This window comes from Dermacentor albipictus, chromosome 1 (assembly GCF_038994185.2).
Source record: "Dermacentor albipictus isolate Rhodes 1998 colony chromosome 1, USDA_Dalb.pri_finalv2, whole genome shotgun sequence".
Classification (NCBI taxonomy): domain Eukaryota; kingdom Metazoa; phylum Arthropoda; class Arachnida; order Ixodida; family Ixodidae; genus Dermacentor; species Dermacentor albipictus.
In genome coordinates, this window is record NC_091821.1 from 51677995 (window position 1) to 51693042 (window position 15048).

Sequence of the window (15048 nt, forward strand, 5' to 3'; positions counted from 1 at the left end):
CGCGAGGTGGCGGGATCGAATCCCGGCCACGGCGACCGCATTTCGATGGGGGCGAAAACAGCCGTGAATTTAGATGCACGTTAAAGAACCCCAGGTGGTCCAAATTTCCGGAGTCCTCCACTACGGCGTGCCTCATTATCAGATCGTGGTTTTGGCACGTAAAACCGCATAATTTAATTTCTTTTTAGAAATAAACTCGGCAAGATCTGAAGCTCAGTTATATAATATAGCGTAAAACAACTCGGAACACGTTCTTTCCGCGAAGGAATCAGTATGTGAAGTACAGTGTAATCAGAAGTGAGCGACACGCCAAAGGAATGTGGTGTGCACCAGAAATGGTTACTCCGACTTGAAAGAAACGTCTGCTCTTCGCGGTAGTTCCTCCATACTCGCGGACACCTTTCTGTGGCAATGAAGGGAAAGCTATATGGAGGCAAAGCGCGCACAAGTGAGAGCGCTTCTGAAAAGAGTCCCGTGTTTTCATTCACCTTAGCTTAAGCTGGGGAAGAGAGAGCATAAACACCGTATTAGCAACAGTTAAATAAGATGAAACACACCACTGAATGTAAAAGTTGACTAATCTTGCGGCTTTTCCCTTCAGCGTCTGGGTAAACGCGAAACCCTCGCACGTGAAGCTGCGTCGATTCAGCGTCTGTTTCGAGCAACCAAAAGCACTGTCGAATGCTGGCGGACTATTTGTTGCCGCAACACGTGCAGCAGCCACACGCCCGTAGCTCTCTCTTCATTGCCACAGAAAGCTGTCCGTGAGTGTAGTTGGCTTTCAACTGGTGGAACAGGACGGTGCACTGAAACAACTTGACTTGGAGTGACCGAAACCATAGCGTGGCCGCTGCTCGTAATTCATGGAACATGCTTCTTGATCTCGCAAGGGGAGATCAAAAGGGTTGCAATGTGGGCTTGTTGGTAATGCATCTTCAAGGGGAGTATGGTAGCGCGATTCAAAGACGGGACAAGAGAAGACACAAAGGGACACACACAGCGCTGTGTGTGTCCATTTGTGTCTTCTCTTGTCCCGTCTTTGAATCGCGCTACCATACTCCCCTTGAGGGAGATCAAAGCCATGTCATTTTGCTGGTGCTGGGATCCGATTCCTTTGCTGCCGAATCTGATATATGACTGTCGGATCTCAAACAGAAGCAGAGAAGAAGAAAGAATTACTGTCACTCTCGTCATCGAGAGTAGATGTATGCATGAAATGGCAACCGGCAAAGCAAATTGGTTGGAGATGATATTAGCCAAAATCTTAAAACGTTCGCAACGGCACACCCCACAACACAACACCGCGGAGCGCCGCATGGCACCACACTGTACTGTGCAATGGTTCATATGGACGCTGCCCAGCTGGAAGAAGGAAACCAGATTAAGGCCGCAAGGCAGAGAAAGACGCCACTGAGACAGAGCGCGTTGCCCACCTAGAAAAAGAATGAACTGAATTCCGGGGTTTCGCGTGCCAAAACCACGGTGTGATTATGAGGCACGCCGTAGTCGTGAGCTGTGGATTAATTTTGACCACCTGGAGTTCTTAACGTGCCCTAAATTCAAGTACATGGGTATTTTCGCACTTCGCACCCATCGACATGCGGCCGCTGTGGCCGCATTTCGATCCTGCGACCTCGTGATTAGCAGCCCAACATAGCCACTAAGCAACAACGGCGGGTAGCAGCGCAACACCATAACCGCGAAGCTTCCGCGGTGCTTAAAAGCACCTGAAGGAGGCGCCACGCCGTGTGGCGCCATCTCTCGAGGCGACGTAAAAGCCGCGCCGTTGAACTCACGGACCGCTGGCGTTCAGCGCTCAGCGCCAAAAGATGACAATGAAGTATATGGTGCCCTGTATCTGCATTTTGAGCGGCGCCCCCTATAGGAAATGACAAAACTTGAGCGTGCTAGAAGTTACAGCTTGAGTGATATTGTGAAGAAACACTAGGAAGAACTTAGAAGCAACATTTTTTGTAACTTGTTTGGATAGTAACTAGGGTACGTAATGAGGTCATGTACAAAGGGTTGGCGGCCAGAGACCGCATGTTCTGAAATTTTGACTGGTTGCACGGATGATCTCGTTTTGTTCTCGCAATTTGCCCGGACAATGGCTCTGGATTTTGGCTCAAGGTCACTTGAAGGTCGTCGACAACTGGAGCTAAGATCATTTCATGCTTTAAAAAGAAAAAAAAAGAACGTTTGTGTGACGTACATTAAGTCGTTTATATTAGTCCAATATTTTATTACGCCAACGTTTCTCTATTTAAGTAAATATGAATCTGCTCATCTTCCGCAGTCGCCGCAAAACATGACTAACTGCAGCAGCCGTAGCGGGAAGCCGGATGTCCCCTGCTGTGACGCTATTCGCGTAGTGCGCGCCGATGGACGCGCCACTGGTGGCGGCCTTGCGCAGATTAAGCGGGAAAGGAGCCACCTGCGCTGCGTTTTTGTTTGCTGCGTCGTTTGCTGCGTCGTTGATCGTGCTTCTCTGTTTTATTCACGTTTTCAGAGCAAAATAAGCAACACACTTCGCATGTGGGGAGTGGCCAAAGCTTCAAGGAATGTCGAAGAATTGTTGCAAGGTGGTTGGCTCAAATACCGGCGAAAACGTGCCGGCGACACAATTCCAATCATTCCCCGCAAAGCCTCATCAGCGGGAGCGACGGTAGCAATGGATCGCCACCGTTTAGCGGGAAATTTCGTGTTCTTGTCCTTTCGTTTGTCCTGTCGCTGTTTTTTCCACTCGATTATATTTAGACGGGTAAGCGACGAAGTTCGTATGCAGTGCAGCATGCGGTTTAAAGGCATTTCGCTAAAGTTCTGAATGCCGTTTGTCGCTTCTACTGTTTGCCGCTTCTTTACCGCGTTCCGCTAGCTAGGCAGTACGATTGCAGGAGCGCGTTGTGTTGAATGTAAAAGGTACTGAAGCTTGCAAGAACTGAAATTGTTGGTTTTATGCGGCCCGCTAAATCCTCTCACCAGCTGTCGCGCACTTCATGCTTTTGCATCTATTTTAAGCGTGGCTTCGCGTATGTGGAACTGTTGCTAGTTGCTTCATGCATAACTGTTGTTGATTTTTCTGAGGTGCGAGGCCGTCACCTTGCCTCGTTTGTGAAGGTTCTAAATCACGCTTTGTCTTAACGGAATGATACTAAGCAAGTGCTTCTTTAACAGCTTTATTCTTTTCGACCGAGGGCATCTTATATATTGTGTTTTTTTTTAGAAATGTGTTAGAAAATAGGTAGTTCAGGGCGAGAATTGGTAATGGTGGCTACATGTGGTATTTTTGTTCCGTTTTCACTGAACTGTACGCGTCACGTTAGGAAGTCATCACACCTCGATGCTGTCTGAGCAGACTTACCACGCCGAGTGATTTGTTTGTTTCACAACGTAGTTCCTTTTGCATGTGAATATTATAGTCAACTGAATTCTTTCTTATTATGCTTATGCCGCAGAGGGCTAAACCCGGCCTTGCCGCCAGCGCTCATCTACTTTGACTGGCGCTGCTCTGCCTTTAACTGTATAATGTGACATCTCTCTGTATAACACAAAAAAGTACTGAAATGTTGGTCACACTTTAGCTTTTTATGTGTGTAAGCAGTTCCCTTGGGGAATTTAAGATTGCACAAACTGCAGCGGGAACGGTAGTTCATCGGCGTATGCAGAAAAATTGCATCGGCGGTACAGCGCTAACACGTGCTCTTATTAACTTGTGCGTTTGGTGACTTCGTTGACTAGTGTACGCGTTTCACGTATCAGTAAATTCGCAATTACTCTTCTTGGGGCGACTTTGACGGCATTATTCGGCGATGTCACATGTATTCATCGGCAGAAAGATCACAGTGGCATTTGCAGACATCTCACCGTGCGGATTAGTTTGAGATATAAGTCTGCTTTAACGACGGGTGCTTATTATTGAGGTACAGAAGCACCATTACTGCAAGGGTATGAATAAAAAGAAAGGAACGATCGAGACATCGCATTACTCAACAAAATTTAGTGGCTAGTTAACATGATCTCCACTTCATGTAAATGTGGCTCATGGCGTTTGTCTGCGGGACGCACCAGGCACGTATGTGGACCGGGTTACCCCAAACACCGGTAACGTCGTGTTCATACCTGCTCCTACAGAGGCCAGCGTCTTGCCTACAGCTGTCACCGCAGAAGAAGCAGTCTGGCACCCGAAGAAAGAAGAAATCGCAGCCGCGAACTTGAGCCATCCTTGCTGCAAAGGGTTGTCGTCTGCTACTGCTCCCGAGCGTACTGTTGGAAACGCCCGCTAGGTGGCTATCAGTGGTGACTCTATAGGCGATGCACTACGCGTATAGGCTTCTGGTGTTGGTATCGGTTGAAGTATATATATAGATATAAGGAAAACTGCAATGTTGCGTCATTGAACGCCAAGCACGCGAGCACGTCACGCACATTCGCGCGCACGCACAAGTTTCGATCTTTTTTTATATTTTTTATGTGGGACAGACTTAGTAACAAACTTCTGTGGCATATAGCGACATTGTCCCTTCAGCTGGTACACTTAAAAAGGCAGACACGCATGAGAAGTCGCGGTGTGATGTGAACTAAATAATAAAATTTCTGAAGTAAGGCAAATTCGTCGGGCTAGTCGGTTGAACAGAAACATAGTGCAAACACTTTTTGTGTGCGTCTGTGTTTATGTTCACGTCTTGTCTTCGCGCTTATAAAATATTGCCGAATAAAATTTCATTAATGAATCTTATATTTATTAACTTGTGCCCACATATCTCAACTGCGGAAGTTGCTGTTGATCAGCAGCGAAGTCGTATGCATTTGATTGATTTTATTGACATGCACATTTCGCAGAAATGTTTTGAGTAGCGCCTGCGGTTTCGAGAATTACGTCCTCAAATTCATTGGCGACATGCTCTTAGACAAAATTAAGTGCTGATAACGGTTTAGTGGAACGTCAAATGCATTTCGTCAAAGATATTGAGAACTTATTTTTCGAAACAGCGTGGTGTTACGCACATTATTTCTGCTGAATGGATATGGACTTCATTACTACTCGGCTTCAATGACGCTATCGGGACTTGTGCCTAAGAGTGAATAATTACAAATTAACAAAGCTTTTTTTTTTAATTCGCTAATGTCAGATCGCGATTTATTGCGCAAATAGTGTCCGCCTCTCGAAGTAACCTAGGTGATGTGGCAATGTCGCGATTTCATCGCCGGGCAAGTCTTAATGAGTCCCCTCTAGTAACTGTTGTTGCCTAATGCGAGAGTTTCGTCCTTTCACACATTATCTGAATAAGGTGGTTCACTCCTCTCTCATAAATCGCCGTTGAGTTGGAGCGGCGATTTAATTATCAGTGACTGAGCGCTGAATCTGTCCCTCGCCATTACGGCGACGGGACAGATTCCTGCTTTGGCATTAACTTAGCCGGTTTACAGCGGGAGGCAGTCAGCGCCTTGTGGCCGAGGGGGTCTCCTTCAACGCGCTTACGCCACGATCGAGGCCCTGACGCTTCGGCTGTGTCTTTAATAGCGAACGGAATCGAGGAATATTTTAGTTTCTTTTTTTTACATCTTTGGCAAGTGTGACTCATTCACGCTTTGTCGCATGTCCCTGCATCCCTTCCTCACCTTCCCTTTCTCTGTCTGCTTCTCAGGCTAACCTCATTCGGGTGAACATAACCTTTGGTGACGCCCCGCAGTCCGGGCGTCACAAGGGGTAGTATTCGTAAACGTATATTCAAAGAGACCTCACAGACAGGGCAGACATTATTGAACGCCTCGATCGGATACTTCTGTAATAGGAAAAAGGTCACTCTTACTGTTCGAGGAGGTTTGGTAAGCCAGAAAAGAGGCAACGCCGAAAGACTTTTGGCGACACCGCCATCAAGTTTCCGAACCAGCTCGCCGTGAATTTCGACAGCTTCCACTGTTGCGTGATTACTTCATTACGGGAACACAAGGGCTAATTTGCGTTCTAAGGGAACCAACAAACCTGACCTATCAATTTTCATTTACCTTTCGTGCGTGAAAATGGCTCAAACACGAGCAAATACTTCGAAATTTCTGGCGTAACGTTGATGTCCTGACGCTAAGGTTTCGAAATTGAAAAAAAAATAAAGTTTCTCTTTTGTTATCTCCTGTAATAATAAGCCTTTTCTCGCAATAAACAGTGGTTTGAAAGAATTCTTCGCCAGCATTAAAGCCCCTAATTTAATCACTAAGCTTGCAGCGAACTCTCTTAGAGCGGGCGGGTGCCGCGGCTGTCGGTGAAGCGCATTGTGAAAGTATCTGACGCTTTTCATGTAAACTTCTGCAGGCTTGAGTGATCGCGATGTTGTCTCGTAACACAACGTATTTCAGGCCCTGTTGTTGTTGCCTGCCAACTTGTGAGGTCGTAGACTTCGTCAAGCCTATAAGCGTCTTTTCGCCTGTGGCCTCAGCGCAAATGTATACATTACGTACTGGCAAGACACGTCCCCATATTGTAAACTTTGCATCATTTACAGAAAAAACAGCTGATCCTCACCAGCGCGAAAAAGCTTAAAGGAATTGCAATAAGCATCTCTGAAGATTTTTCGAAAGAAGCGCGCAGAAAAAGAGCGCTACAGTCGGAATTTGGGAAGAATCAACGTGCTAATGGAGCACATTGACAGTGAAGTATGATGTTCTTTTTGTAGTTAATCAAACGTACGTCTATGATGAAGTAGCTGGGCAGGTTGTCCAAAGTACGTGATGCGCAGTAAATGCGTCCCCAAACATTAGTTTCCTGGTTGTAAATTGCCACAGCGTAAAAAATAAAACGGATGAATTTCACAGCCTCGTTTGCATGACAAAAGTGACTGTAGTTCTTGGCACTGAATCGTGGCTTGATAACGATATCGCAGATGACGAAGTTTTTCCAAGTGGTTACAGGTGTTTCAGAAAAGAGAGTAGTAGTAAGGGAAGAGAGTCTTTTGTACTAGTTGGTAGCAATATTTCTTTAAAAAATAAATTATGGGGTACGTTTACGTGCCAAAACCATTTTCTGATTATGAGGCAGGCCGTAGTGGAGGGCTCCGGAAATTTCGACCACCTGAGGTTCTTTAACGTGCACCTAAATCTAAGTAAGCAATATTTCTTGTTCAAGGCTTCATATTGGTGGTGCGTTGTGTGAAGATGTGTGGTGTCACATGAGACTGCGAAATAGCACGGCAATAACTGTCTGCTCGTTAATGTCTCCCAACAGCTCAATTGATATTATGCTTGAATTCGCGAAAACAATAGATACAGTCCGAACAGACTACTTGATAACTGGCGGAGATTTTAAGTTTCCCAACTTCAGTTATAGACAGCAAATTTGTCAAACTTCTCACCTTTCGGGGCCATCACAAGAAATGATGAATGTAGTAAAAACGTTTCATCTAACACAAATGGTGACTCAGCCAACAAGAAAAAGTAATGTGTTGGACTTTCTTCCAACAAGTCGGCCCGATTGGGTAACCTCGATTTCGGTTTGCCCGGTCTACCTGACCATGAAGTGGTACAATGTGACATGAACCTAACCTATGTCAAAGATAAATTCAACACCGACCAAAAGATGTACAATTATGCGCAAGCCAATGTTACATGTATAGGTTCTGCGCTACAAGAATATTTAACAGAGGTTCAATTGCTTTCAGAAGCTTCCAGAGTGAATGATTTATGGGTATCATTTAAAACAAGCGTTTTGGAACTAAGGGACCAATGTGTACCGTCATGGGTTCAGACGGCCCGGCGTTCTAGAAGTAAGCCCTGGTTCAATGCAACGTTACGATCTCAGATAAACAAAAGACAAAGAATATATGCTAAGTTCAAGAAAAAAGAAACTTCCTTATTGAAAGAAAGATATCGCGCTATTACCTAGGAATCAGAAAAGAAAACGAGAGAAGCAAAGCGGATCTTCTTTTGAGTCTTTTAACACGCGGTTGCAAATCAACTCGAAGGAGTTCTGGAAGTATGTCACGTGACGGGAAAGATGGGGTCCCTATTCCACCGCTTGAGCTAAATGGTAAAATAATAGAAGATAACCTTAATAAAGCCAATTCCATTAATAACTACCTTGCCTCAGTTTATTCCTCAAAAGTATCGAATGAGCTACCATCTTACCCTAAAAATATAAACACACAAGAGATGGAAGACATAGTGATTGATGAAAGTGGTATGGGAGCACTGCTAGAACGGTTGGAACCCTCCAAAGCAGCCGGCCCGGATGGATTGTCATGCGGCCTCCTGAAGTCGTGCGCGCAGTTCACTTCTCCATAGTTAAAGGGACACTAAAGCGAAAAATGATTTCTTCTGCATCAGTAAATTACCGTTCTACAACACCAAAAACACCCTCTTACAACGATAAGACGTTTGGTAAGCCAGAAAAAGCGCAAGAGCGAAATGCGGGTGGCGACGCCTACCTAAGTTCCCGCACCTGGGGGCTGTGACGTCTTGGATTTTGATGGCACCCTCTATAGCCTACTAATTATATATAGCGGTACAGATTGACTACATTGTGTTCTAAAGAAACCAAATATTAAACGTGGCAAGTTTCGGGAACCTTTATTCACCCAACGCTGCCCAAATGCGAAAACATACTTTGGAATCCCTGACGTCACGCTGACGTACCGGCGCTGTGGTTTCGGCGCGAAATTCAAATACTAATACTTGGACCTTCATTTTCTCTTCTAATAATCAAACTATTTGTTTGAAATGTCTGTCTGCAGGGTTCTTAAACAATGCGTCACTAGTCTAAACTGATTTATTGTTTCGCTTTAGTGTCCCTTTAAGAGTGCTGTGTGCGAAATCACTTTTCACAGGCTGCCTTCCAAATGAATGGACACATGCCTGTGTCGTGCCCGTTCATAAATGGGGTCCCGGCAACATGTATGCAATTGTAGACCTATATCACTAACAAGTATATGATGTAAAACCCTGGAACACATTTTATAATCTAGCATTATGAAGCACACTAACACTAATTCGCTGATTGACCTTAAACAGCATGGTTTTAGGCATGGTGTATCTTGTGTCACGCAATTAACTGAATTTGTTCACGATGTGTGGGAAGTGCTGGATCGAGGAAATTGTGTACATTCGGTGTTTATCGACTTCAAAAAAGCCTTTGAAGTTGTGGATCATGATTTATTAGTTTAAAAACTGCATTGTTTTAACATTAATCCGCAGGTAATTGCTTGGATAAAGGAGTACCTTACACTGCGATCACAATACGTAGTGGTGAATGGAGCGACATCGGATGTTATTGATGTAACCTTCGGCGTACCTCAGGAGTCGGTGCTAGGCCCTTTGTCATTTTTAATTTTTATAAATGATGTGTCTACAAATGTTCTGTCATCAATGAAATTATTCGCTGACGATTGTGTTGTCTACCGTGAAATAACCTGTTCAGATGACGCTAAAAATTTGCAAAATGATTTAGGTAGAATATACATACATGGTGCGAGAAGCCGAACATGCAACCAAACACGCAGAAAACGGTTCACATGCATTTCACAAGAAAAAAAAGCGGTACAGAGCACGACCTACTACATCAATGAATCTTGCTTGGGCAGCGTTCTAGAATTCAAGTATTTAGGAATACATCTTACATGGTACATGTCTTGGCACTATCATGTGCTATCACTATCAGGAAAAGCATGCAAAATGTTGGGTTTCTTGCGACGGAACACCAAGCTCTTTCCGAAACAAGCTTGTGATCTGTTATATAAAACATTTGTAAGGTCTGCATCCTAGAATAGGGTTCTACAGTCTGGGATCCTGCAACAAACATTGACAAGGATAAAATTGAGAAAATGCAAAATCTCGTAGCCCGATATGTTTCAGATAATTACAGCAGACAGCTTCAGCTTAGCATGACTACTGCAAAGCAGACATTGGGGTAGCATCTGCTCCAAGAAAGAGGGAAAAAATTACGGCTAAAGTTCTTCCACACCGTCTCTAATTCTAGGACTGGCATAGACCGTGATAGGTACGTTCTACGACCTCATTACGTATGCAGCCGTTTGGACAATGCGCACAAGGTACGCGAATACAAGACCCGAACTGCTCAGAAATTCATTTTCGCCCCCAAACGATCCTTGACTGGAATTTTCTACCATCAGCCGTTTTGCATATTACTGATAATGCCAGCTTCGCTGCGGTGCTTTGAATGTGTACGCACGGTTGTTTTGCATAGAGAACTAATACTGCCCTCTTACCTATATGCCATGCTCAAACATTTCTTGTATCCTGCTTCCATGTTCGTTATAGTATGTATGCACCGCCACCCTCCCCCAGTGTAGTGCCACTTAGCTGCTTTGGGCAATATAAATAAATAAATAAATAAATAAATAAATAAATAAATAAATAAATAAATAAATTGATGCTGAAGTAAAGTTAAAAGTTCAAAGATTCCTGATGCATGACTGAAACTGTTCTTGCTTTATGCCTGGAAATATTTTGTGCATATCTGCTAAAGTATTCTTTTTTCTTCGTTGAAAATAAAGCGAACGCTGTAGACGTAAAAAAAAAAACACACACACACACACACACACGTTCGTATACGGCAGCACATTGGGTGCAAGTTTCAACTGCACATACCCACTAATGCTGTCGGGCCACGTGCACAGCACAAAGTATATACAGAAACACAGAAGAAGAAGCAAATATCCGCACGGCATTTGTGCTCTTCGTAGAATTGAGAGGTATATGTTGCAGTCACAGAACCTAATCAAAATTGCGGGGCGCCCAGCTCGATTCCGGTCAGCATGCTCGGATCGGCAGAAAATTTAGCTGCTGCACGTGATGTTTTTTTTTTTCTTTTTGTTCCAGGGAAGTTCTGGGGGCACATTTAATGCACCGTGCATTTTGTTATCCTCGCATATCTTGTTTCTCTTCAAAAGGGCTGCATGTTCTGAGAAATGCTTGCTACGCAAATATGTATTTTTCTTTTAGCGCGTTGTTTGACATTTGTCGATAATAACCGAATCTTCCGTTTTGTCTTTTTCAGGTAAGTTTGCGGCGCCTTTTGTGCAATGGTCGGAAAAGCTGCCGAACCTGCGCAACAGCCGGACGGCTGCCCCCGTTCGTTCAATCCGTAAGTCTCCCGTTATAGTTGAGGGAAGAAAAGAAATAAAGCGAGGGTACGGTTTCGTTAGCAATTTTCTGTCCTCATCGAAAGGGAACCCGCTGCTCAAAGCTACGAGGACAGGAACACAGAATGACAGGACACAGTGTTCCTGTCATCGTCTTCCGCCCCTTGTTCCCCCTTCGACGTATGGCCGACCAACCAGCTCAAACCAAGATTCTGTCTTTAGAGTATGCACCGACCTCGCGTGGTGTCCTGTACGCTTTTCGCCGTGTCAGGCCATTAAAACATTGGAGTGATGGACTTGCCGATTAAGAGTCGCATGAGAGGCACGCAGGGGACGCGCACGACGTCATCCTTTTACGCACGAACCTTTAACGTTTCGCGTAATTCTGTGCTATATATACCTTTCAGACTAAGCCGCCTGGTTGCCTTGAAACGAAACTAAATGAGAATGTTAAGGTCGGTGTCCTAATCCCATGTCTTTTGAATAGCAAATAGGTAGCCGTACATGTTTTCTTCTTTTTTTTTCTTTCTTTATAATTTTTATTAAATTTTTTTTTTGCTGAAGGCGAAAAAATAAAATAAATATCGACGAGTAGCGGCGTGTATGTTTCGGCACCAAATGTCATCGCTTTTGACAGCGTTTGATCGGGACTAGTTGTTTATCTTTAATCGTTTAGTTTGTACTGAAAATAAACCGAACACTTGGCAATTTCTGAGAGTGTGAATGCGTGAAGAACTTTATTGAGCTCTACATTCGCTGGTCTTCTGCGGTCTTCAGATGGCTTCGTCCATCTTCTTGCACAACGGTCGGTTGCCCTTAGTCCAGGGCTCCGCTGGATGCTGCTGCCAGTTGTGCTCGCCGAATCAGACCTTCTTGGTCGACCCGGCGATCGCTGGAGAGCACTCCCTCCCATTGCTCCGCACTCGGGTTTGGTATAACGGGTGCCACGTCTATCTTCCGGCATGCCCACGTTATGTGATACAGCGTGGGTGTTTCGTGGCATCAGGGCATTTGTCATTGTATTGCGTGGGATACATTTTGCTGAGTACGTTTAGGTATAGAATACCAGCCCCTTTGTAGCTGCCTCCACGCGACAGAGTCCTCTCTGCTAACGGAGTTGTGCGGTGGTGGATACCGCTTTCGGCAGCCCTTGCAGTAATTTAGTATTGCCGAATAGTCTTGGGGTACAGGTTCGGCTTCTTTGCGGGCAAAGACTGCCCTAATGCGCGAATATACATTGAAATTGCACGACACCACGCAGACGTACCGGCACTGTATTGTCGCTACAGCTGCAAGCCCCTTGCTGCCATACAAATTCAAGTAGAGTTGTTCAACGCAGCTTGAAGCATTGTGCCTTTCACCTATATATATATATATATATATATATATATATATATATATATATATATATATATATATATATATATATATATATATATATATATATATATATATATATATATATATATATATATATATATATACATGGGAGGCTACTCTTCGCATTCACAATATTGTACGGGAGTTCCGCACTTCTGATGTGTCTGCTGTATGTTGCCTTTGCTTTGTGAAGCTAAAGCTTATGCGCTGTTTTAGTATTTTAGTGTAGGAAATCCTGTAAATATTTTCGTTTGACAATTAAGAATTCCTTCTTTCGCTGGCGCTGCCTAAAATTTAGAAAACAATGCCTTCATTGCAAGAAACATCCAATACATATACTCCCTGTAATCCCTAGAACGAGTCAAACGCTGACTCTTTTTTGTTTTAATAAAGAAAAGCAGGCGTTAAACTTTCTCGTGAAAGCAATGCAAATATATATATATATATATATATATATATATATATATATATATATATATATATATATATATATATATATATATATATATATATATATATATATATATATATACATATATATATATATATATATATATATATATATATATATATATATATATATATATATATATATATATATATATATATATATATATATATATGTATTCGCTGGGCGCTAGTTATGGTTTCACGATATTCAGACTTAAATATTAGAAAAATTGACAATGCGATTTGAACCAAAGCGCTTCAGGTCGGTTTGGCAGTGTTGCAATCCGCAAACCACGCATCCGCAGTAACGGGCGCCACAGAAACTGCGCCATGGAACATGTAACAAAATCAGTGGCAATGTCTTGTTAAATCGAACGATTCGCAACCGACGTCCCGTTTACAATTAAAGAAAAGAAAGAAAGAAAAAGAAAGAAGGAAAGTAAGAAAGAAAGAAAGAAAAGAAAGAAAGAAACAAGCAAACAAAGAGAACGATATACATGCTGGTCGGGCCACGATGCGCAAATGTAATTTTAGTCTGTTCAACGAAGGAGGGCGACAAATATCGCAACAGCGGATTACGAAAGAATAAGTAAGGGACGAAACACTTGCATGATTCGGGACTTGATTGTTAATTACGAGCGAGTGCCCAGTTAAATTAGTTTTTCTCATTATGTTGCTCCTTTGCTTTTCAGTGCATTTCAGTTCAGGCTACTTCGTTCATGATCTTACACCTGTAAAATTGAATCTACGCTTTTTCGCAAATAAGGGAAATTTAGTTTTTATTGACGTTAGCGAGACGATGGCGCCACCGGCAAAAGTAGATGTGCCTCACCTCGGCTCCTGCTTTTCTGTTCGGTTCGACCAATTTTTTACGTTCATCTGCTGCTGTTCTTTGCTGAGGGAGTGAATGTGAACTACACGATGAGCCTATACTCCGCAATGCCGGCTTTTTTTGGACAAGTAATTGTGTCCTTTTTCTTTCTGTTTGGGAACCGACCGCCCTAAGCCTATAGTGTGACGCTACCAGCGGCCACAAAGTGCCTGGTGAACCTGTTACGCCCGGCGCGTTTCATTCCTGCTCTCACCAGGATGTCTACTATGACAGCGACTGCGGAATGCACAGGCATTCCATCGAAATGCAGCTATTCTTTAACTTTATCTGACGGAAACGAGACCATGGATGTGACCCAGTCTACACCGTCATCGGAACTGTCTAACCGTCCAGCTGATCCCGACTTCCATCAGAACCACCGAACCTCGTAACGACGGGGGGCAAAGAAACGTCGTTTACTATCGACACCAAGTGTCACCAACAACACTGCACGCGGAACGGGTGAGTCGGCCCGGCTGCACCGCTTTGATGAGGCCGCTCAAGAAAGTGCACCCGACAGATATTCCGAAGCAGGGGCCCACAGATACCACAGAACAAACTGCTACACCAATTTTTATTGCAGAAATTGCCATTCTCCGAGTTGACACAACCAGTAACTGTGTACGGATCACTGTTCGCGACGTGGTCTATTTTCGCAAACTTTGCACACTATCGCGCTTAGTCGCGACAGTTAGAGGCGACATGCGCGTTTTTCATGTACACACATCGCCTCTTCAAGCACACACAGTAGGCAGCTCTCGTGGCGTGATAAAGATAAGAACCGGCCTAATATTCGACTACATCAAAGTGCGTCTGCGCTGTGAACAGGCGACGATCACCGATGTGCGCATGCTTGGTAATACACAGCATGCTGCTCTTGACATTTAAGACGGAACGCATACCACAACGCTTGGTGTTTGAATATGGAGTCATCCCTGTCCATGACTATCGACCTCGCCCGGTGGCATGCTAGAATTGTCACCATTCGGGCCATGTTGCCAAATACTGTTCTTTTCCACCGACCTGCTGGGTCTGCGGCAAATCTCCGCATGAGGTCGACCCGAACTGTAAGCAATTTTCCTATTGCGTGGCCTGTAGCTCGTCCACACACATTGCATTCAGCGGTCAATTTCTCCAACGCGATATTTCTAAATCCGCCTCCACTCGCATACTAATAATTCAGCACTTATTACACCGTCCACAGAGTCTACATCATCGACGACCAAGCAAGTCACCTGTGCGTGAAAGGCTCCTTCTCCC

At 44.1% G+C, this 15048-nt stretch overlaps 1 protein-coding gene across 2 annotated transcripts in view; it reads left to right on the top strand.

Moving 5' to 3' along the window:
* LOC135911998 (glycosyltransferase 25 family member-like) overlaps nt 1–15048 on the top strand; it is an 873389-nt gene that overhangs the window by 341473 nt on the left and 516868 nt on the right. The window contains exon 9 of one of the 2 annotated variants that reach the window (XM_070521049.1): nt 11003–11079. The exons of the other annotated variant lie outside the window; for it this stretch is intronic. Within the exon in view, the coding sequence (XP_070377150.1) occupies nt 11003–11006 (4 nt within the window). The 3' untranslated portion in view covers nt 11007–11079. Of the gene's footprint in view, nt 1–11002; nt 11080–15048 lie in introns of those variants that run through there. 2 annotated transcript variants of the gene reach the window in all.